The 25,072-nt window shown below is 40.0% G+C and overlaps 1 protein-coding gene across 1 annotated transcript in view; it reads right to left on the reverse strand.

The window, feature by feature from the left end:
- The window catches only part of LOC8037471, a 229,565-nt gene that overhangs the window by 31,273 nt on the left and 173,220 nt on the right, over window positions 1–25,072 (reverse strand). Inside the window, exons 5-9 of the mRNA XM_042288954.1 lie at window positions 21,699–21,774; window positions 20,121–20,235; window positions 18,084–18,205; window positions 17,155–17,269; window positions 15,591–15,677 (exon numbers count right to left, since the gene is read on the reverse strand). Coding sequence (XP_042144888.1) covers window positions 15,591–15,677; window positions 17,155–17,269; window positions 18,084–18,205; window positions 20,121–20,235; window positions 21,699–21,774 — 515 coding nt within the window. The remainder of the gene's footprint in view (window positions 1–15,590; window positions 15,678–17,154; window positions 17,270–18,083; window positions 18,206–20,120; window positions 20,236–21,698; window positions 21,775–25,072) is intronic.

Below are 25,072 nucleotides of genomic sequence, written 5' to 3' on the forward strand. Positions count from 1 at the left end.
GCGCTTGCTAACCCTTTTTTTTTTTTTCAACCTTGCTCTTTCTGCATTCGCTTGTTTACTTTTGGTATCTCAAGATAGCTGCCTTCTTTTCCTCGACGCATTAGTATTGCTTTCTTGGGATATCGAACATAATCCTGGCCCTACTAGTATGAAAAAACTGGGTATACCTGTAAAACCCTCGAGTCAACGAATGCCAAATACCAAAAACAAACCCGCGATAAACTTAGCAATATCAGTACAGGAATCGACAAACTCAAGCAATAGGTGACAATTCTAGAAAAATAAATGGAAAATTAATGGCATTAAAGAATGGCTTGCGGTTGTTGAATCTACTATGAATGACGTTCTCGAAGATATTGGCTACTCGCGCGATAAAATATTTGCCTTAAACTCGAGAATCGACGACATTAACAACAGAATGAGAAGGGGCAACTTTCTATTTAAGGGCGTTCCCCCAAAACAAAATGAAATATGGGACGAAATAGCTAACTGCGTAAAATAATTTATAAAACGAAACCTTGGCGTAGAAGCTGGAGAGATTGAACGCGCACATTGCGTTGGCTGCAGACGTGGTGAGTCAGCGCGACCTATCGTGGTTCGGTTCCTGGACTACCGCAGGAGATAAAACGTGTTAAATAATTACCACAAACTGAAACGTTTACACGCTCTGAGAGTGTACATCTCCGAAGACCTTACTTCTAGGGTTTGCCACCACAGTAACAAATTATGGGAGTTTAGCGCGCAGTTGAGGGCAGAAAACGTTAAAGCGAAACTCGTGTATGAAAAAGCATTATAATGCGGAAAGCAGTACATATACTGTACTAAACCAATGATGTTATTTGGCTTAAGAATTTTCAAGCCGAGGATTCAAACATGATATGAAAAATCTAGGAAAACCCGCAGAAATGTTCGTGTTGACCTCTGGGGACTTGCCGCAAACTTCTGTAGTCTTTTGTCTAAGCAAGATCTTGCCTTATCAGTTATGAAATGATTCAGGCGCCAAAATGCTTTGCAACCGAAATATGGCTTCACCCTAAAATAAGCGATGGCGAAGTACACTTCAGTCATTTCCTTGGTTTCGTAAAGATTGTGCGCATAGCCGTGGTGGTGTTCTCCCCCCCCCCCTCCTCCCCCCCCCCCCCCCCATGGCCAGCGACAAAACTATTAATGCATTTGATGGGCACGCTTGGGACATTCTTCATTATTTGTCATTGTTGGCGCCTGTTACCGCCCTCCTGGCCGTGGCAGTGCTTTTGTTGAAAAGGTGCATACTTGCATGAAGCACATTTCTTGGCGGTAATTTTAAATATCGGTTTGTTGATTCGAAATAATAGCGGTGATTTTAATTATCCGTCAATTGATTCGAAAGAAGCGTCATGTGTGGCTCCAGAAAAAGTCTCGATATTTATTTACGCAATGAATAGATGCGGCCTATCCTAAATAGTTCAAGACCTACACGAATAAATTATTTTTGGATCTTGTTTTTACCACGAGTGTTGACAATGTCAGATCGATTCGTAATCTTGATAAAATAGGCGATCACAACATAGTCCTGGTTGAAATGTCCCTTCCAATAATAAGTAAAAATATGATCTCTAAAATTTTTAATGCTTGTAACAAAGTTAATAAAACCTCCTTTTATCAGTTTCTCAAGCTGTTTTATTCGAAATACGAGTTAAACTTAAAAGAACTGTCGAGTTTAATTAGTTATAGATAAAAATTGATGTCAGACTTTGTACCTCAGACTGTTTTAAAGGTGAATGCTGATCAACCCCGGTTTATGAAAATATTTAGAAAATCGAATACTAAAAATATACGTCTCTTTGCTAGAGCTAAAAGTCTAATCTTCGGTTTGATTTTCAAAAAAAAAAAATTGTTTAAAATAATTTAAATGCAGCATGAGGAAAGCAAAAAATAAATTTTACAAGCAAGATCTTCATAACTGATTATATCCAATACAGTGAAATCCGTTTATAACGAACCCACGTACAGCGAATTATTGTCAATATTGAACTAACGGAAAAGTTAAATAAAAATGCATGTAACATCTAATTTTTATCAAGAACAGCATATTGGCCATATCGAACTTTTCCCTCCGGGAAGGCTCTCAACCATACTTGTACGTAGTTCTACTACTCTTCTCAAGTTACTGTAGTTAAACTACTTTTCTGAGTAGTTTAGTAACTTTCAAGAATATTTTTATTTCGGTAATTAGTAGTTTACTTTAAATAATTTTTGGGTAAATTCTACTGAAGTTACAAATTATTTCCGAATTTTAGTGGTTGTTTTGCTTGTCAACATACATTCCTGCACAAAAAAGATAAGATGTTGAAAGATCAGGTGATATTTGCAAAGAAGGGGAAGCATGTGGTAGGAAGGGAGGAGGAATGGTTCGGAGAATCCGAAAACCCCCCAATATTATTACAAGCCTCCCCCCCTCTCCCCTTATGGCAACAACACTGCTTCGAGGCACGGGTAGCGATCAGACACGACGCAAAAGAGACCGAGTAACTGAGGGATTAGCGCCAATGACTGGAATTTCGCTGCGTCCCCAAGCTCAAGAAGACTTGACCGATTTGAAGAGAGGGCTTGTCCCCACTTGTAGATGGTTGAGCGTGTTGGTTATTAATTTACGATAAGGAAAGAGGAACATTTAAGACAAACAGACAAGACAGGCTTTCGACTTTCAACAAAACGTTTACTGGCTCGACTTCGCCTCGTGAAGCTCGACGGGGGGTGTCGGGGAGGTAGAGAGGGAGGATGGCGCTTAGCGCGAGCCAGCTCGCAGCTAAGCGTGCATAGCGGAAGGGGGGTCTGCTGTGTGTCAATCGGAACGTCGCAGTTACACGCAGCCCCGAGTGCGGGTGGTGCCCTCTTGGGGAAAGGGAGGAGCGAGGAAAGGCGCGGAGAAGAGGAGGAAGAGAAGATGTGCCGGCGATGCTCTCTTGGGGAAGGAAGAAAAGAGGGGGAAAAGGCGCTGAGAAGAGAAGGAGAAGAGGATACGCGAATTTAGACTTTTTATGTCTTTGGAGGAACTCTCGCCCCGCAGGAAGCGAATCTCTCGATCGGAAAGAGAAAGGGATGGCTGGACAGGTTTGAGACTGAAGATTTGATATGTAGGGACTCAAGGATTCTCCTGCCGAATCGAGATTTGTGCTCGCCGAGAATTTTGGTTTTCGAGAACTCGGGGGTGCACGAGGGGCAGTCTTTTTTGGCATGAACCACGACTGGCGTGAACCACGACCAGAAACTCTCGCCCACTAAAGGAGGTGCACACACTGCATCCTCACTCAAAGGAGTCGCAAAAATGCAGCACCTGCTCTGAAACTCATCTGGTGCTCCCGTAGTTTGCGCTGTACTCGAAGAATCGCGTGCTAAAGGGCAACGCCAAGATTAACTTTTTGTGTTGCCTTTCCTCCCGAAACTCAGAATATGCAGTTCTTTAAAGATTCAAAGATCGTTCGGGAAACCTGTAGTGATTACTAATTCCCCCACTGTTTTTATAAATCAAATAATAAACAAGCAGTGTTGGGAAGTACTTCATGTACATGGTACTGAACTCACTACTGTTTAGAGAAATTGCACTTTACTTGAAGTAAATTTTCTAAACATGTACTTGTATTTTCCGATGAAACTCCCGCCTTCAATGTACATTCTCCGAATTTTAGAACAAAAAATGGTTGTATTGTCGTGTGAAAACGCGCTTTTTCAAGACGTCACCTGGTGATTTCTCTGAGTCAAGTAATGGCGTCTGTAAGACCGATGGAAATAAGTGCCGTATAAGTTGATTCTGTGAAATAGCTCGTCAGCGAGAGTAAAACAACTACTCTGGGGTGACTTGACTTTTATACAATATCTGCTGCCATTTTCGTAAGGAACTGATGCACCTCCGATTACCCTTGGAGCAATACATACCAGTTAAAAAAACACAGTATAGATAATGAAAGGGCATCACGAAAGATTGTGTGAAAGTGCTTGTACTTTACCTTGAAATATATTGTATTTATATACCTTACTTGAATTACATTGCACCCGGTGTACTTACTACTTTACTTGAAGTACATAAAATTTATTTACTTTGTACTTTACTTTAAATACTTTTAGATGTACTTTACGTAACACTCTAAACGAGCAAACACTGTCTGCGAAATCAAGCTCAGACAGTGCTAAACCTCAAAGTAGAAATGACAGATTGGCAGTACATCATTGACCAAGCGAATTAAGAAAGTACAAAACAATTAGGCACTCAGAAGCAGAATCAGCTATTAAAGCATTTCTGTGAAAAAAAAACAAGCCAATTCATATTTGGCTAGCACAATTTCGCCAATGGATCAAAACCTCTGTACTTTCTTTTTACCATAAAAAACATAAAAGTAACTTCAAGATCACTTTAAAAGTAATTCGCTACTTTTTACGCTAATTAGTAACTTTCTCAGTTAATTTCTGTTTGAATAATTTCTACTCTACTCAAATTACTTATGACGTCAAAACTCAGTAACTTAATTCATTTTCTGAGTCACTTGTACAAGTTACCCAAAGGAAGGGACACTCTAGAAGACAGTCGTCTTTTAGAGTGTCCCTTCCTCCCCCCCCCCCCCCGCCGCCCCTCCCCCCAGAAAAAAAGAAAGTGAGAAAGAAAGAAAATTTCGAAAGCTGAAGTTGCAAACAAAATTGAGCGAAGAAAAGGGATTCAGAAGGGGAGAAAGCTTAAAAATACCCTCTGCACGCAAGCACGGAAGAAAAACAAAAAAAACCTTTTAATCCCAAACATTTGCCCCCGGAGAGAAGCAAATCATACAGAGAGATAAGCTGAAAAAACACAAAAAAACTCTGCACGCATGCAAACAATTTTTTTTCCAGCGTTGTGTTACAAGGCGGAAGCCAAGAGGTGAGAAAGAAAGAGGCTCTCGCCTTACAACAAACGCATCGTGGAAGTTCGTTGTAAATTGTTATTTCTATATCAAACTACTTAGTATATCGAACTGATCGTAGCGCTTCCTGCTGTTCGTTATAAACGCGTTTGACTGCACTCGTAAATTTTGGACAATTAATTGTTCCATATGCGTCTCTTTGCTTTAACTAAAAATCTAACCTTCGGTTTGATTTTCAAGAAATATACTAATTGTTTAATATAGGATAAATAGATTATTAGGAAAGCAAAAAATAAATTTTGCAAGCAAGACCTTCATAACTTATTAATATCCAATACTAGTAAATTTTGGGAAATTAATTGTTCCAGGAGAAATGACTGCCTTCCTAAACTATGCACTGAGCTTAACCAAGTGCTAACTAACCTAGAATCAGCCACCGTCTTTAACAACCACTTTTTATTAGTATTGACTCTAGAAAAATTACTGTCACCCTGTGATAAGATATGTAGATTGTCCAATTCCAGTGTGAACTCATCTTCTACCTGAGCGGTTTCTTGAATTATTAAAAAAAAAAAAACTCTCCAGAAGCTCAGCTGCTGGTGACGCCAGTATCTGTCCAAAACTTCGCAAATTAACAAAGCAGATATCCTCCCAACTCTTCATTTTTTTTTATTTCTACACTCTTGTCTTAGCCACCTTACCCGTGGACGGAGATTTGGGAGAGTGTTACGCATTTTTAAATCCGGAAAGAAAAATGGCTCTTCAAATTACAAACCCATATCATTAATTAGAGTGCTTTGCTAACTAATAGAACATATCATCTACTCTCATACTATAAATTATCTCTCAGAAAATAATTTCATATGTAATGATTAGCATAGTGTCAGGGGGGTGTGGTTACTCTTGTGAGACCCAGCTTTCCGAATTTCTTACTGACCTGCATCACAACTTCCGCTCGTGTAAGTAAACCTACTGATGACATTTTATTGATTTCTAAGAAGCCTTCGACTGTGTTCCTCACCAACGACTTTTGTATCAGCTCTCCGAGCTAAACACTCATCCTTGTATTAAACTATGGATAGCTAAATTTTTAACTAACCGGACTCGGGTGGTTAGTATGAGCATAGCAAGGAAACGAAACAGCTGAAGAAACGAGTCGAAAGGCTGGAAAGAACTGACGCCGAGATAGAAATAAAGACACTAAAGCAACAAGTGAACGACCTTGAATGGAGAGGAACTGAAGCTAGAATTCCACGGCATCCCGAAAACTGACAACGAAGACCTGCTAGGGAAGGTAAATGAAATCGCAAAAGAACTTGAAGTACCGAACCTTACAATGAACGAAGTTGCGGTAGTTCATAGGATGCCGTGCAAACCAGATAAAACGCCAGGAATCATCGTTTCGTTACGAGACAACGAAAGATCAGTGGCTAAACAAATCGTCCGCACTCAAAAAAGCGAAAGATGACGCTTACATCTTGGAAAATCTAACCAGTCAGGACAGAGCGCTTCTTCGGGAGGCAAACGATGGTTCAAGGAAACAAACTATAAGCACGTCTGGTGTAGAAATGGAAACGTTCTCGTGCGCAAAAAGGACAGAGATTAGGTGGATGTGATTAGATCTCTGGATGATTTGCAGAAACTTGCTTGATGACCTTCGCTGTTGTTGTTTTTATTGTTCACTTTAAGAACTGTTCTTCACAATGAATGATATGGCATATTTTTCGTCGAAAAATAAAAATTTATGCACCGAATTTGACTTCAGATATCGATTACTTTCTTCCATCGGAGCTACAGTCTTTTATGGGAAATGAGTACCACGGTTCCCTCAAATGTTTTCACTTAAATACTCGATCGGCACAAAATAAAGCAAACAAACTTGACTTCTTTTCGATCAATTCAGCTTTGGCTTTGATATCATAATGTTTACCGAGACATGGTTTTCTTATTCTAATGATGTTCTAAAGTTACATATGTATAATACGTACTCTTTAAATCGCACCGCATTCGGGGAGGGGGCGTTGCACTCTTGCTAAGGGAGAGCATGTCCTGCGAGATGATTACTGATTATTTCTGTGTTCACCAAAATTACGAGATGCTGTCTGTATTGATAGGCCATAATGTTATCGCAGTTCGTTGTCGTCCGCCGGCTGGTAAATTTCGGCTTTTTTTGCTTACCTAGAATCTTTTCTTTAGTTTGCAAATGAAAATAAATATAATATAATCCTGGGGGCGACTTCAATATAAACATGCTGCTTGAAACCTCGGATAAATGAAAGATGGATATTGTAATTAAAGGAAGCGGGGTGTATGAATGCGATATCTTTGGCTACTAGGATCACTACTGAATCTTCCACACTACTTGATTTGTTTATCACCAGCTTTGCAGCATCACAAACTAAATCTGGCGCAGTAACAACTGACATAAGCGACCGCTTAGGGATATTTTTGTGTGTGAAGATAAACATATATAAAATATAGAATAAACCGACGGTAGTAAAGTTTCAGAATATGACGCCAGATAGCCTGAATGACTTTAGACGAAAAATTTCTTCTATGGAGTGGAGCGACGTCCTTCATGAAACGGATCCAGAGAAGGCGTACAACATGTTCTTGATTCGATGTCAAAAACTCTATGTAAGCTGTTTTCTGTATAAATAAAAAAGTCCCAAGAAAATCTATAAACCATGGGTTACAAAGGAATTACCTGAAACAATTTGTATAAAATCACCATATCAAAAATTTGTGAAAACAAAGGAGATACAAAAACATTCGATTTTCAAATATTATCGCAACCAGTTCAGCAGAGAACTTTGAAACGCTCAAGAAACATATTTTGTTCATTCCTTTTCGACGTGTGATAAGAGAACTGATATTATATGGAAAAACCTAAATTCTGTCCTAAATCGTACATGTACCCCGAAACAATTAGAAACGACAAACTGCGATGCTGAGGACGTGACAGGAAAAACATTAGCGAATGTATGCACTGATTATTTCGTGAGTTTAGTTAGAGACACCCCAGACTCAGATGTTTGCCAGTTTATATATTCTTAAAATTGTGCATCTATGTTCCTTAGTCCCGTTACTGATATAGAGGTAATATCTCTCTTCAGTGCATTAAAAAACAGTTAAATTTGTGACGCTGACAGTTTAGAGATAAAACCTGTAAAGTATGTAATAGATATTATTTCCCCTTGTCTGACACATATATTCAACCTCTCATTGCAAAATGGCGTGTTCCCCAAGCGAATGCAACTGGCAAAAGTAACGGTTTTATATAAGAAAGGTAATAACGATGGTAATTATAGACCGGTGGCAATTTCGCAAGTGTTTTCGAACGGCCCAGAAACAAACATTTACCACTAGAAATGACTTCATTTGCAGATAATCATAATCTAGTAAGGTCATTTCAATTTGGCTTCCGCAGACAGCAGTCCACTGAACTTGCTCTTCTTGCACAGAACGAATATATTCTCAAGAACTTTGAAAATAAAAAAAAGAACTAACTCTCGGTGTATTCATTGACTTTACAAAAGCATTTGACTAACTTGATTATGATTTGCTTTTTAAAAAAAATCGAAATGTATGGATTCCGTGGTCAATTGTTACTACTTATAAATTCATATTTGTCTTCCCGTCAGCAATACGTACACATTAATGGCCATTCATAAGCAATAAAATCAATTCGGTCAGGGGTTCCCAAGGGAAGCATCTTGGGCCCTTTTTTATTCAACCTTTACGTAAATGACATTGTAAATATCAGCCAATCAACGAAGTTTATTTTTTATGCTGACGACACTACTTTACTTTTTACTGGTGATACCGTCTCAGATCTCATGAATACCGCGAATGACAGGCTAAAAAAAACGCTTAAAAAATAAACATAAATAAGACTAAGGCAGTTCTATTTCGCCCAAAGAATAAACAAGTTGAGATAAACAAGACCATATGTTTAAACTCTTCTAGAATTGAGTCAGTCTCTTTTAAGACATGGGGTATTTTTTTCTCAGAGACAATGCCATGGGACGATCACGTTAATTACAGTATATCCAAATTGTCCAGCATTGTTGGCTTGATATATCGTAATGAACACATATATTTCCACTTAAGGTAAGGTTGTTAATATATAATTCATTAATATATTCCCATATGAACTATGGTCATCTAGTATGGGGTACAACTACTTTTACTAACTGTACAAGTATTAATTTTGAAAAAAAAAGATGTTAAGAAGTATTTGCAAAGTCCCACTCGAAAATTCAATTGATTCACTTTTTACTCAACTAGGTGTAATGAAAATTTTTGATTTGTATAGATATCGCCTTTGCCTAAAGTATATGATTGAAAAACATGCATGTACATCATCTTGAACATTTAGCGAATCTAACACAAAGTACACTTATGCTAAACGCGCATTCTGCAACCCTGGCAAGTGCCTCTTCTTGGAACAAATTACGGTCATTATACCACAGCATACACACTACCGACCATCCTTAACCACCTTCATATGCACAACATAGAACTTGACACGCTATTGGTAGGTACTGTACCTAGCGGGACATGATACTCTCTGGGCAAATCGGCCACGATTGAACGGTGCCTTTTTGTGTATTTTCTGTGTATTTTTTGTAAAGGAAAATATGCTTGTGTTTTGTATATTTTACAATTAACATATACTAATTTTATGTTTTTTTTTAATGTTGTGGGGCAGTGCTCTTTTTTTGCCTATTCTTAAATATTGTATGCCAGAATTTTTTTGTTATAGTGCCTTGAACGATGTATGCGTGACTTTTTGCTATAGTGTCTGCTTATTTTCTTTAGTTTCCTATATCTCATTGCCAACTGTTCAAACCCTTTTTGTTTAGTGTTCTCAGTGTATTTTATTTTTTTTCGTGCACGCCGCTTGTAGCTGCTAAAGTTATGGGGGTTTAGGACTAGTCAAGCTCTATCAACAGAATAAAAACAAAACAGCCCAAAGATAAGGACAAAGTAGAAGGAACCACAGGACGCAGCGCTGTGTCCTGTGGTTCCTTGCACTTCGTCCTTATCTTTGCGCTGATTTGTTTTTATCATGTCTACTTACCAACTAGCCCAAACTTCTACGTTAATCATCTATCAACAGCGTTTTTCCAAAGCCCCCACCAACACTGTACCTTTTGTTGAAAAATAAACCTATTATTATTATATGTTGACCAGTACAGATCATCCAGCCTCCCCGTAATATCTGGTGTTCCCCTGGGCAGCGATCCGAGACCGCGTCTGTTTCTTATATATATTAATGAGCTTCCTCTTTCTTCATCTAGTGTCTCCCATCAGACTTTCTGAGGACGATTGTGTTATTTGGCATGAAACAAACTGTAATGGACGTTGAGAAATCGGTGGAGCAATGTCGGACAACTACGATGAAGTCTTAAGAAAAATGAAAGAACATAACAGCGAAATCAAAGAACTGAGGAAAAGGGGAACCAACTAGAACAAGACCGAAAAACGGACGAAACTAGCCAAATAAAAGAATAGCTAAACAAGTTGGAACAATAGGGCCGAAGAAATAATCTCGAAGTGCACGGTCTTGTAGGAACTATCAATGAAAATTTGCTGGAAAAACTTAACAAAATTGCCGATCAGATAAAAGTTCCACCCCTAACGAAGGATAGTGTGGAGGCAATCTACCGCATTCCAACTAAGACGAAGAATAGGCCTATGGTGATTGCGCGCTATGTGAACAGAAATGAGCGAAAGCATGGCTTCAAAACAAGCAGAAGTTGAGGTCGGAAGCAGATGATAGCAACGTGTATCTGCAAGAGAACATGACGGAGTCAAACAGGCAGTTGTTCCACGATGTTAGAACAAAGGCAAAGTACCTCAGCTAGAAGTTGATTTGGCATAAAGAGGGTTGTTCATACGTGAAGAAACCAAGAGGGCGCACCGACGATTTGAACTGAGCACGAAGGGGATCTTGAAAAAAATTAAGTAAGAACTACTAGCAATAAACCTCTGTTTTATTACTTCTTGCATAAGAAACCCGAAAGTTTACTTGCCGCGTGGCAGAAAAACAAACTGAGTACGGCTATCACGACGGCGTTATCTTCAAAACTCACTTTCCCCACGATAAAGAGGGGCATTTTTGCAAGATCTTATCTTAGGGCGGTCAACGATAATATCCTCTGTTCTTTTTGTTTTTATAGCGATTGACGCGTTCGTTCTACCACAAAAGTTGGTAAGCTCTTTCGGTGCAGATTATATTTCACACATGACCTGTTTCCATTTAGATGTTCGGTCAGCGAAAAGCAAAGCTGTAGATCTTGAGCTACTTTTCGATCAATTTGGTTTTTTTTCGACGTAATCATGCTTACAGAAACCTGGTACACTGAAGAGACTGATGTACTACAACTTCCTACATATAGCTCTTTTTACATAAATCGTTAAGAGAAATACGGTGGTGGCTTAGCAATTTTGACTAAAAGTGTTTCTGGTGAGCTAGTAGGCGATTATAGTTGCATCCATCAAGACTATGAAATGATGTGTATACGCAATAACCGGAATATCTCTGCTGTGGTGTACCGACCACCAAACGGCAACATTGAATCATTTTTAAAATTTTCGAGTCTTTTTTGGTTTTTGTTAATGAAGAAAAATGTACTGTGATTTGCGGTGGGGACTTTAATGTTGATATGAGCGCAGAAGCCGTTGCTAAAAAAAGTTTAGACTCGCTAATGAGTACAAATAGTTGTACAAATGTAATTAATAGACCTACACGGGTTACTCTCCAATCTGAAACATTAATTTATGCTGTTTATTTTGAACTGCTCAATCGATTATATAAAAGCTGGCGTCATTGCTTGTGATCTGGGTGACCACCTCCCAATGTTTATTTCTCTCAAAAGTATCCCGAAGAAAACTTGCAGGACAGAGCGGACTATAGTACAAACAATAACTTTAGATTGACTCAACGCTTTTCAGACCGCTGTTTCAAATACAAATTGGAGCAGTGTACTTTGTGAAGAAAGTGATCATGGGGCTTGTAACACTTTTATTCAGTTATTTTTTGGACTGTATAAAACACATTTTCCTTTAACTTCTATAAAAACAAACAAGCGCACAAAAAAGCATTGAATAACGTGAGATTTTCTCTGTGAAGTTAAGGTAAAAAACTTTTATATGGTGAATTAATGAAATCTAATGACCAGAAGGGCCTTAACATATTTAAACACTATCGCAACGTCCTAACAAAAGAACTAAAGCGCACAAGAGCGCGTTATCATTTTGATCTGTTCAAGGCTGCAAAAGTACGCACTGACATCCTGTGGAAGCAACTAAATTATCATCTTTATCGTAATCGCCCATTCAGTTCAATCTCAAAAATTCTGCACAATGGTACTGAACTTACTAGGTGTTCACTGGCAAATGCTTTTAACGAACATTTTGTAAATATTCTGAATACCATTGAAACCGAAACTCCTTTGGTTTTAAATGATAAAAGAAACAGTGACTCGATATTTTTACATCCAGTCGTCGAACCAGAAGTTATAAGCGTGTTTCTCCAGCTTAAAAATAGTTGCAGCTGTGACTGATGTAGATGGCATCCAGATCTGTAAAGCATGTTATTCACTTGTTACCACCTGTAATAACTCATATTTAATATCTCTTTATCCACCGGAGCTTTTCCTACGCGAATGCAGATTGCCAAGGTTTCAGTATTGCATAAAAAAGGAAATGTAAATTAAATGGGAAACTGCAGGCCAATTTCAATATTACCAGTGTTTTCCAAGGCGCTCGAAAAAGTTCTTCATGCGTGTTTTACTAATTTTTCAAGTAAATATAACTTGATAATTGCATCACAGTATGGATTTATAAAACACAAGTCGACTGAATCTACCTTACTTGTTCTAAAAAAATTTATTTTACAATGCTTTGAAAATCAAAATATGGTTCTTGAAGTCTTCATAGATTTTACCAAAGCGTTTGACTGCCTCAATCATAAAATTTTAATATCAAAATCAGATAACTATGGAATTCGAGGGCACGCTTTACAGCTGATGAGATCTTATCTGGAGCATCGAACGCAATATGTTTATATCAATGAGAATTCCTCCGCTATAAAGCCTATTCTTTCTGGTGTACCACAGGGTAATATATTGTGCCCCTTCCTTTTGAACATACACGTGATTCATATAGTCATATTTTTTGAACATATACGTGATTCATATAATGACACGAGTATACTGTTTTCTGCAGATAATAGTGATCTGTTATTCGATATGACAAATTTGGCACTGTCTAGGTTACAAACGTGGAGTCAACAACGTATTACAAATAAAAGTGAAGAAAAGCAAAAGCCATGATTTTTCGTCCTAAAAATAGACTCGTTACCCTTACCAAGGACATATTTTTGAATTCAACCAAAATCGAGATTGTGAATTGTTTTTTAACTCTTAGGTGTCACTTTCTCTGAAAATATGTCGTGGAAAAGTCGTATAAACTCTCCTATTCTAAAGCTATCCCAAATTGTGGGCTTTTTAAATCGTCATCGTAATTATTTACCAACAACCGTTAAATTAATAATATATAATCCTCTATTTTATTGTCACCCAAATTATTGGCATTTAGTTTGGGGAACAACTTTAACAAATCTGAAAAAGTTACATGTATTGCAAAAAAAAAAGAAACAAAAAACACTAGGGCTATAGCTGCTGTCTCGTACGATTTTCACCCAGCTGGCTTATTATTTCAGAAATTTCGCGTTATAAACGTGCATACATTATATGATTATAGGCTTAGCACTAGCGTCAAAGTAGAGTAGCTTAAAGAAACAATTTTTTAATAGATCTTGGACACTTATCAAAAAATGTTCATAGTTACCCTACCCGTGATGCTGAACGTTGGGAGGTGGCTACACCAAGAAAAAACTATGGCAAACACATGCCTAAATAAACTATCCCCATTCTACTCAATTTGTATATGACCAAAAAGTAAATATTAGGATAAGTTATCCCATAGAGAAGCAAGATCATTCTTTTTCTTTAGCAGCTAGAGGTAGTTGCCTTTCCTTGTGTTTTTGTGCCTAGTTTTGTATGATTATATCTTTGCAGTCCTTCATGCCTCAATGTAAAAAAAAATCCAATATTTCTGCTCACAATGTTCTGATAGCGACAATCTTTGTATATTTTTTTTTCTATTGATTACTGGTTTTCCCGGCTCTGTTGCTGCTTTCTGTAGGCGGTCAGGGACCCGTCAAGCTGTACCTGGCAGCTTTTTTCCCTGATCGCAACCACCTTATGGCGCAAGTAAAAATTATTATGATTATTATTATTATGATTATTATTATTAGTATTATTATTTATCATGGTACTGCTAACCCCGATGACTTATTACAGCAGGATTTCCATATATCTTCAAAGTGGTGCGATACGTGCCAAATGGAAGTAAATCTAAACAGTGTGAGCTACTCACATTCACTGGTCAACTTAACCCAGCAGCGCGTAACTACTCCTTGATAATGCTGCCCCTTGAAAAAGTGTCAAACTATAAATATCAAGGTGTAATATCTTCTGACGACCTCAATTAGAATACTCATAATAAGACTATAGTTACTAGGGCTTGTGAATCCTTGGGATATATTAAACGTAACTTATACCGCACCCTACGTTCTCTTAAACTAACTGCCTACAAAACTTTTGTAAGATCTAAATTAAACTAATCTAACTTTATTTTTTGACCTGATCAATCCTCACTTATCAAAGAACCAGAAATTGTTCAAAACAAGGCAAGCTGTTTCATATCACAGGACTACTATGGAAAATCCAGCACATCTGCACTAAAATTGTCTCTCAACTTGTGCCCATTCTCTTAAAAAACCAATCTCTCCCGTCTTGTAGGCTTCCGCAAAATATTCTCTTCCTTCTCTTTTCGTGACCTTTACTTTCAACCGCCATCACACATTTCCACGTGCCTTGACCATAACCTAAAAATTAAGATATTATTAGTGAAAACTTATAAATTTAGGAACTCCCCACCGGCTCTTGACATTAGTAACTAGAATTCTGTTCCTCGAATTATTTAAACAAAACAAATCACGATAAACTCAGAAATCTTTGAAATGCACACCCCAAACTGTTCATAATTACCATGTTTAGTTACCGCCACCTACTGTTCCTTTTTTTTTTTAATTTTGTTGTGGTCGATATTTGTATACACTATGTTCCTAATCATTCAGCTGTTTTCTACGGATTTACCTGTTGCTTAAATTTGTCTTCTTGTACCCCTCATGTAATGTACTTCCTATGTACCTTTAATGAATAAGGTCGGCCCTGTGCGAGATACAAACTAAAAAACGCTTTATACTTCGAAAGCTTAATCCTCGGTGAGAAAACTGATACGCTTTGACGAAAGCGTACTTCTCCAAGTACGACGCCACAATGTAACTCGTATCCGTATGCTGAGCAGACTCAATCTACGTACTCTATGTGTACCTTAGTTTTCATGAATACCTGAAACAAAGTGGCTGGATTATGGTTCTTGAACACATTTTAGCCTAGCACCTTTTAAAAATGTAAATATGGTAACAAAGCGTCATGTTTCTTCGTGTTTTTTTTGTAATGAAATAAGTATAAAAACCTGCATGACAAAATAACTTTGGCATAGCCACCTTGGTTTTCCAGTTCTAATGATCGGTCGATCAAATACATATTGATGACTGATGACACAAGAATTTCTTACAAAGCGTGTTCAAGGTGTGTTCCTCAATGTAGATGCTGGTGGCACCACTGGGAATCACGGTCACAGCGGTGAGATTGAAGAGTTCGCCTGAAACGCAACAGGTTCACAATTAGGTACGCCAGCTCTCTGACCAGTGTCAGGAAAGAAAGGGCAAACGTTTCACCTTATCATGGCAAAACTTCCCCACCGGCTACAAAATCATCTAAACCTCAGCGTAGCGCATTTATCTCCAGTGTCGAAACTCGGAACAAGGGCTTTTAAAGTAATTCCAAAAAGGGCAAAATGTTTAACAATATCTTAACCCCTGCTACTTGGCGGTCACGTAATGAGCGAGCAAGATTACAAAAAATATGTTTAAAAAGAAAACACGTTTGGCGAGGGATTAATTTACTGCACATGGGTAGGAAACTGTTTTTTTTTTTTCAAAGCCCAAGGCATTGGTGCATGCCCTATTCCACTGGCAGAGCTATTGCCCAGATTTACGTAAACTCAAAGACCCGAGTTACTGAACAGTTTCTTTTATCTCAATGTGAACAGCAAGAAGTACCACAGATGCGGTCAGGAAGAGTTGGTAAAATTTTCGACTGGGAATGCGCTAATGCAAAAATCCTATATCTGCAGTCTTTGCTGTGAGCCACGAAATTTAACAGTAACTTGAATCCACAAGTAACTAAACTCTACAAAAGTTTGAGCGCATGGGAATGCTTGCAATAGTGGCATGTACTTTCCTTGACAAAACTTTCCACGTTTAAAATACCTCGATAATATTAGAAATATATACTCTAAACAAACAATTTTTCGCGGGCTCAATATTTCGCGATTTAGGTTATAGCCCAAGTGTTTTTGCAATAATTCGCGGGTTCTGATTTTTGTGACGCGGTAGGATCTCAATATAGAATCCAATGTGTTTACATTGTACGGAATTGTTCGCGGGACCCATTTTTTGCGAATCGTAGGCAAATCGCGAAATTCGCGAAGATTAGGTCCTCGCGAAAATTAAGGCGTTTGCAGTATATATATATTTTAAAATGACGAGACTAATTCTGGTGTAACAATGCAAGGCAAGAAAATGACCATGACCCATGTGATACCGAGCCCACTGCAAGTTTCGCTCCACTGATGTACGCGGGCATCTTGCGAGTTTCACAAAGCTACAAGAAACAAACGCTGCTGGCAGACATGGAAAGTAGACCCTGTTATCTACCTTTTTATGCTTACGCATCATCAACAGGTGTCAAACAAAGTTCCAGAACATAAGGTACTGCAGACGACTGCTCCATTCAACAAAAAACTGACACTTGTCACACAGACACACTCGAAAAAGGGAAAACCTAATCACAGTACTTGGTATACTAGTAGGATTACGTAAAACATGCCGGGTCAAAGATATGAATCAAGTCAATTTATCACTTCACCGAAACTTCAGAGTTCATATAAATGACGGCCAACGTACACAGGAAGAAAAGCAACAAAGAAGAGCTCATGCCGCCATAGCAGGGAGTGCTTGACAGAGCCTGCGGAAGTTGTCGGGCCCTGTAAGTTAGGTTTTGAGGAAGTAGTTCACCTTTCTTCGAAGAATACATCTGTTGCACCTGAACGCAGGAGAAATTCCGGCCACCACAGACTCCGCACATGTCGGCTCGCACCGTCGATCCGACCAGGCCGTCACAGCCAACTACCTGCAAGAAAAGCACCGGCAACGAGCTCGTGTAATGAGAGCCCTTCGTTTCAGAGCCTTAAATACTTGCGTGCGTTACATTTGCTGCAACGAAAGAGATGCAAACCTACGAAGCACGGAAATCATGATTGGTATACCTCTATCAATCAGCCCCTTTACACGGTTTGATCAAGTCTATCGGAAAGAACAACTAAGTGGTGGAGAAATATAAAAAAAGGCTTTAATAAAATTGCAACTGCTTATTGTGACTGCTCTTCAGGGTGGTTGCATGTAGGTGTACGGCACGTAGTGATTTTGTTTCTGGTGTAGTTTCAGCTAGATAATGCTGCCAGCAGAGCTCACTGAATCAAGCTTAGGTTGCAGTGAACGCAGCCGACGACAGTGATAGTAGTGGCGCTTTAGGAGCCCTCTGTAGGCTTAAACCTCAGAAAGGCTTCCATGAGAGCAGAAATAATCGGGCTACGCATGTCAGGAGCTTGATACAATGTAGCCTGTCGTGCAACTTTGACTTTTGTCCTATCCACGGTAATTCTTCAGAATATCATTCATGCCTCCACCCTATGGTAGGTGGAGGATTGGAAGCACTTTCTAGGGCTTTGCCTTAGAAAGCGGCAATGTGACAGCAGAATTTTTTTTCACAACGTTAGTCAGATGTCCGATATAATGTGGCCTGATAAAAAACACAGTTATTGTTTTTGTCAAAAAAATTTGTCTCAAGCACAACCTGCATGTCCACCCGATGGCTCGCAGACACGTTGTGTCATATTGCATATACCCTGAAGTGTTGTGACGTTGGCATAAAATAAACAACTTACAACGCAGCGTCCGTTGATACAGACGCTAGACTGGCCGCAACGAGTGCCGTTTGCCATCTTGCCGAAGCTCAGGGTCATCGTTGAATCATGCGACCGGCACCGCAGCTCGCAGGGATTTCGACCTGCACCGACAACAAAGCTTTAGTAAAGCTAAAAATGAACTTTATGTGGAGGCGGAGCAGGTTGAAATGTTTTTGAAGCTAGAATCTACTTTTCTCGAGTGTCGATTGACGCTGAGTTGCCGTGAAAACCAAGCTCGACGTTCTTACATCTCGACAACAAATAATTGTTTAGTATAATTCTATCTCATCAGTTGCTAAAAAGAATTGTGGACTACCCAAAGGTAGATAGGTCACTGCTTTAGCTGAAATGTTTTTCCAGGCTGTTTTATTTTATATTGGGGAGTCAAAAATTTAACAGGCAGTTCGACCAGTAGGCCCAGAAATGGCACGAAACAGGGCCAAAAGTTGACAGTCTTGCAGCGGCGTCACGTTTGGAGAGAACTCGTCCATTTTGCGGCGCAGCAAGTGCGGACACAATATTATCGTACTTTCGGAACTTTGGAAATGAAGGGTAGCGTTGAATACCAAATTTGGTCGTTTATGTTGGCATTGCACATCTAATCACCATAGCCATTTTGATACCTAAATTCTAGTTCCGAAAATAAACAAAAATATACAAGCACAAAACTTGAAATATGTCTTTCAGGGAGAAGAGAGATGCACCTGAACGGCAGCGCTTAACAAACATTTGCTTTCGTTTCCTACACACACAGAGAGATGGCAAAAGCGGCAGAAAAGGCCGCGAGAAGCGCGACCGCGCGTAAGCGTACACCGCGAATGACTTCGCCTTCCCTGAATAACCCAGTCAGCAAAGCAGCTGGTTCATAATCTCAAGGTGGGGAGTTCAAGTCCTGCCGGGGGACTGAAATCTTTCCATATAATCCCCTTTGGGCGCAATGCTTCTCGGTGTGGTTACAATCGGCCATTACAGCCGGGCGTTACGTCAAAATGTTTCAGAGATTCAGGGAAATCGTCTGAAAAAAAAAACAAAACATTCTCTGTTAGAAGATGAGTTCCGGTGATCTCTCAATAGTTCTAACTGTGATGGGATCCCAACTGTTAGTGTGTGTCTCTGCTCGTGAGGGTGAATCGCTCAAAAACTTCAATCCTGCCAAAGCTACATTCAGGGGCTGATGCATGTGCCAGCACACATCGGTTACAAGCCGTGTTTTTAACTGTGTATGTTTGGTAATAACTGGCGGTCATGACTAAGCCCGTTGTTGCTAAGCGCGTGTTGAGCGCCGTCAACAATTTTAGACTACACGTATAGGTGTTTTGGCCCTAGGAAAAGACACGTGAGAGTTTGTTTCTGAGCATGTGCTCTAAACAAAACAAAAAAAAAAAAACTACGCGTTATCCACCGAGCACCGCCTATAGTCTGTACATGTTTGTACATCCTTTCCTATTAACCATGTGGCTATTTGTGCTCGCACGTCAAGCGAAGAACCCGGCCCACAGGCTAGCAATGCCCTGCCTAGGATGGGAACACAATCTCTTGCCTTTCAAAGTTACTTTCAGTGCAGAAGCAAGTTTACTGATCGGCACCTGGAACAATTTTGACGTCGCTCACGCAGTATCCTTTCTGTTAAAAAAAATACTGAACTAAAAGAATTTTTATTAATATATATGTCGTAAAATAAGATTTCCCCTGAAAAAATTGTGAACACCATATTTACTTTGCGATACCTATTTCGGGTTAGAAGTGACTTGAAAACGTACCTCAAGGAGTATGTTTCGAAATTTTGAAACATCTCAAAAGAGAAGCATGTTTGGAAACGCTCCTTACAAAAAAAAAAGAGCTGAAATGTTGTTCGAAGAGAAGTTCACTTTGGAACTATCACGTGATTAAAAAATATCTTTGAGGTAGTCAAGTGTCTCCTTAAGTGTAGGGCAGAGCCGTAGTCCCCCTCTTTTCCGCAATGCGTGAACCGGTCAAATCTTCCGGCAAGTAGTGGACAAAGAAAGAAACCTTTACTCTGTGGGTGTTCCTCGACGGCGAGCCACTTGACAGAACGACGACCGGCGACGAGGCGATCGTTAAAAGCCGAGCACTGCTGGTCCGTGTAACCACTGCTGCCAGGAGGGCACTCCTGTGGGCAGACAGTACTTTGAACAGCCAATCACCTGCATACCAGTAGCCTTCTGCTTCAATATGCATATTCACAAAGCAGCGGCGGAGCCGGTGGCGCCGCCTTTGAAGTCACACGTTTGTCTTGCTGTTACAAAAGGAAATAAATATAACCTAAACAGTTTTCACGACCGGAGAAGTAATAAAACAAAACCTGTAACGTCAACTTATATAAAAAAAAAGCTATGAAAAACAAGCTTAACGGACAGGCCAACAGGCGTAAGTTGAATTGTTTCTTTCCTCATTCAAATAGAGACTATAGCACCTCCTTTTAGACCACCACCGGGTATAACTTTAAACCCCAGCGTTATAAAACAAAGCAATCAGTTGGGGCTTAGATTTTTGGCCCCCTACCACCGCTAGGGAGCATTCTGACTTATAATTAAGATTTCATGGTTTCGAATAACTCTGATAAAATCTAAAAAGAAAAAAAAAAGACACTCGCTGGTTACAATTTTCTCAATTCGGGTTTATCCGGAAAAGTCCGAACTTCGATGTCAAGATGGCGAGAAAACCAACGAAAATAACGGAATTCTACAGATAAGCTTGGTCGGAGCAGAGGGTCAATGAACCTGAGGAGGGACGACTCCTGTTTCTTTTTAAATCTTGGATTATTGACAAAAGACGGTTTACCGTTTGTCTCGTCAAGTTTTGTTCAGGACAACGGGTTATTGTAATTTTGGGTCGCGATAAAAACAACTTTCCAAGTTATTTTTCGTGTGGACTTCTTAGATGAAGTGGATTTGGTTTTTTATAACAGTGAAAAAAAAATAATGGGAGGAAGAACCACTCACTCCAGTTCGCGCAGCGGCAGGGTGGAGCGTTGCAATGGGATGAAAAGAAAAGGAGCTTTACGGAGATTAGTTCAACGATTTCAGCGATTTTAAATTACCCACTTGTTTGGACGTTTCGCTCTCAGTCAGTGCTACCAATGGCAAGGGCGCGAATGCCCAGTCCAGCTGAAGAAACATCATCCCAGACAGGCAAGTCCTTAATAATTTAAGGGAGGTTGCTGTCGGGATATTTGTTTCTATATTGAATTACGAAGAATAAGAAACGCAGTAAGGTTAAACTCCTAATTTTGGTGAATCCTGCATCAATATTAAATAAAATTCAGTAAGCCCGGATTTTTTTTTGGGGGGGGGGGGGGGGAAGTTAAAACACCCCCAGAATTCTACGATATGTGAACTCCAAAAATACGGAATCCTACTTATATTTTACAGCGCATGCGCACTTACCGAACAATCAGCGTTTAGCATATTCGGTCTTCTCCTATATTCATGTCGATTATTGCAATGATTAACCTAACTTTCTTCATATACGGCTCCGTTCCTAGTCTCAGGAGCATGCGCACGCATCAAACAGCCCATTGATGTATTCACGTTACACGGTAAATTTACCTGCTCGCAAATGAAGGGTACTCACCTCCACGTTGCAGAGTTTGTGCTGCCCATTCTCTCCAATGCACTCTAACCTGTGGTCGCCCCACGAGTAGTACGTTCTGAAATATACACGCACAAAAAACAATAAACTTCAGTCGATTTTTCGGCACTCACTAAATATAGTAGGGTTCATAATTTCCGGCGGGACTTATTTTTTGGCACCGGAAATAAAGTAACTTTGAAAATGTTTAGGGCTTTAACACAATTGTACCATGAATTAGAAACTCAATAGCTTAAAAAAAAACACGAGGCTTTCTTGACAGAACAATTTTCTATTCAACACTATTTGCTTCATCATCTTTTCTTTTTTAACTTTTCTTCCTAAAGATTTAGCTTGAAGGTAGTAGTCACTTGTTGCACCAAGAAAAAGGACCTTTCGCGCAACGTTCATGCACTGAGCGAGGCAGATCTTACAAAGTTTGGTCTTCGAAGAAAGAAACAAATCGTTTGAGACATGCAGGTCTTGAGAAAGTAACACAAAGCTAATCTACGATGCACCTAAACAGAGGGTGTTTATTTTTTAAAGTTTTGCAGAATTAAAAAAAAAAAAAAGCCTTGAGAGCTACACGTATGCTGTTTGTGCAGGTGAGTTATATGGCTAGAGGGACCTAGTAGAGGGGGCTGATCGTGACAATCAGTCGGCCAATAAAGTTTATAAGTAACTTTAATTATTGAAAGTAGACGAATGGTTCCAATTAGAAACTTGCTGAGCGTCATCGAAAACCACAAGGTCAACAACTTAGTATAAATATTGGAGCACGTGGGAAGCGTAGGAGTGCGTTAAAGGTACCACGAGTGCAAAAGGAACAAGGCTGGGGCTTATGATTAGGGACGAAAAAATTGCGTTTGCGCGTTATCGTACCGGCAGCCTTACTCCTGCTGCAGAAGTGTTAAATTTAGTGAACTACTGCGCTTCTCACGTGCTGAGATTTTCTGAAAATTACCGATTTAGTGCTTTATGTTGACGTTCAGCAAGTTTTTCATTGGAACCCTATGCCTATTTTCACTAATTCAAAAGCTATTTAGCGGATTTTACATAATTAACCACTGATCGTTACGACTAGCCCCCTATACTATGGCCCCCTAGCTTTGGCTTTGAACTCATGTGATCAAAGCCACTTTGGCTTTGATCATAGGAGTTCAAAGTTGTCTATCAGTGTTAGTAATCACCGAGTCTAACGGCGGCTCAATATTCTAGTAAATTTTGAAAATGGTCGACTGTATTCGTGATAAGGTACATAACGTACACATCAGAATCGTATCATTTTGATTCACTCTCTTCATCGAGACCATGGAAGGTACTCTCGCTTTATATGAGGCGTCTCATCGTCGTTGCTTGGTGAATGCACACACGACGCTCGAATGAGAACGGCATGGAGGTGTTTCAGTTGTCCCGCTTCCTGCGGGAGCGTCCTACCTTCGATAACGCTTCGGCGTCTCGCGAGCCTCGAGCGTGCTCGCGCAGTCAAAGCACGGTGGAAGGCAACGAGAGTGTGCTGGCGACTGCCATTCGAGAGAAACGCCCCGCTGTTCTCATCCCTTCGGTGACTATATTGCCACGCCTGTTGTGATCCTCCCTTGCTCGGGCCGCGCTGCTCCCCTCGAGATTTCTAATTACAATAAATAAATAACAAAATAGAATCCCATGTGCAGCTCAGTGGTATCAGTGCTTTTGACAGGTTCTCCGCTTTACGTTGGCAGTGTGTTGACTAGCACAGTCAAGCATCGAGTGAAGCGGCAAAAGCAAGGGCCTGTCGCGAGCTGGGGTAGTTTTCTTTGTGCGTTGTTTCGTGGGCTTCTCAAGCGCTATTTTAATTCCCCCCCCCCCCCCCAAAAAAAAAAAAAAGAAAAAAAAAGCTGTAGATTTTTTATATTACGATGCGACGCTTACATGGACTTTTCCTCCATTTTAAAGGAACCATAAAATTATTTTTCAACTTCTTCCTCCTTAGTTTTTCTTCCCAACTCAAACGCAAAATGAAAAATCATGTGGTCGTGACGTAGTATTTTAACGGAAGCGACGAGTCCAAGCTGTTACCGTGCTTTTTAAGCATGGCATAGAACCTGCCACTCTCAAGTGATGATAAGTGCCGTCACGGCACTCATGGGCCACGAACGAGAATCCAAATATTCGTCGTCGGATTGATCGTTGACGACCGCAGACGTTCGAGGGACGCAGTGCTTGTGTCCAATGCGCGAGATGGGTTCGACTGACGTGCTTGATCACAGCGGATGCATCACAGTAAAAACGCGGAGGGCTTGCGATGGAAAGGAGGCAAGAAATAGTCCGCTCTATTTTCCAACTTTTACAGCGAAGCTGCTTATGGCTAGGGTTCCGTGGACTTTTCATTTGCGTTAACAAAAACTCAGAGCGGGCTCCCACCGCCCTCTCTTTGTCGCCGTTCCAAACGTTTGCGTGCCTAATTCCCTCTCTATCCACCAAGTGGTGGTCCCGTCGCGCGTGTCTAGTTTCCTCCAACTCAAAGGGGGCTCGCACTGCCCTCTCTTTGCCGTCGTTCCAAGCCACTTGCGTGCCTAGTTTCCTTTCCTTCTGCCGGGCGGCAGTTCTGTCGCGCGTGTCTAGTTTTCTCCGGCTTTTCGGGGTGGAGATAGTCCTGCATGTTTTCGTACCTTTCGTCACGATGACCACCGATCAAGAAAATAAATTTGTTCGTACATTTGTTCAAATCTCTGTTATGTCTGTCGTGTGCTGAACAGCTCTGCTTGTCATCTACTTTCACAGAGTGGAATGACTGATGATTTTTGTACCGAAAAGCACACTTTTGGCCCACTGAATGACATAAGATTAGTAAAATACCAATCTAAAACACTCATCAGAGCCCAAATTAATGTTATGGTCCCTCCAAAAAACGGGATTGTTCTGCCTGCAGCACCAAACTTCGCATTTGTACTGGCCACCAAACTGAGCGTTCAAAAAGTTGTATGGTAATTTTTTTTAACGTGTTAAGTAATTAGTATGGTTGTTCAACCCCTGACGTATGTGTAGCCAGAAGTTTGTTCCAAAAACGAGTTTCTTTATATCTGATGCAGTATATTCTTAAAGATTTCTGAAAATCTTCACTTAAGCAGCCGGTATAGTGTTAGAATATTTGATGTGCTCTTTGTTGTTTGTCTTGTGTTATACATCACGGGAATTGATGGGCATCATAAAAAAATGAAACGAACAAACTGCAGCGGAAATAACATACGGGCACCTTAGTTCAGCAGCTTTGCTCATGCCATGACTCGCGCATAAGTGCTTTCCAAAGCCACGAACTTGCACCCGTGTCTTTGTCAGCCTCTACAGATGTTCATGAAATGGAGTTTAGGATAGAACTCTAGACTGAAAAAAAATCA

The sequence above is a fragment of the Ixodes scapularis genome, unplaced genomic scaffold, assembly GCF_016920785.2.
Source record: "Ixodes scapularis isolate PalLabHiFi unplaced genomic scaffold, ASM1692078v2 PGA_scaffold11__112_contigs__length_91849675, whole genome shotgun sequence".
NCBI classification, from domain to species: domain Eukaryota; kingdom Metazoa; phylum Arthropoda; class Arachnida; order Ixodida; family Ixodidae; genus Ixodes; species Ixodes scapularis.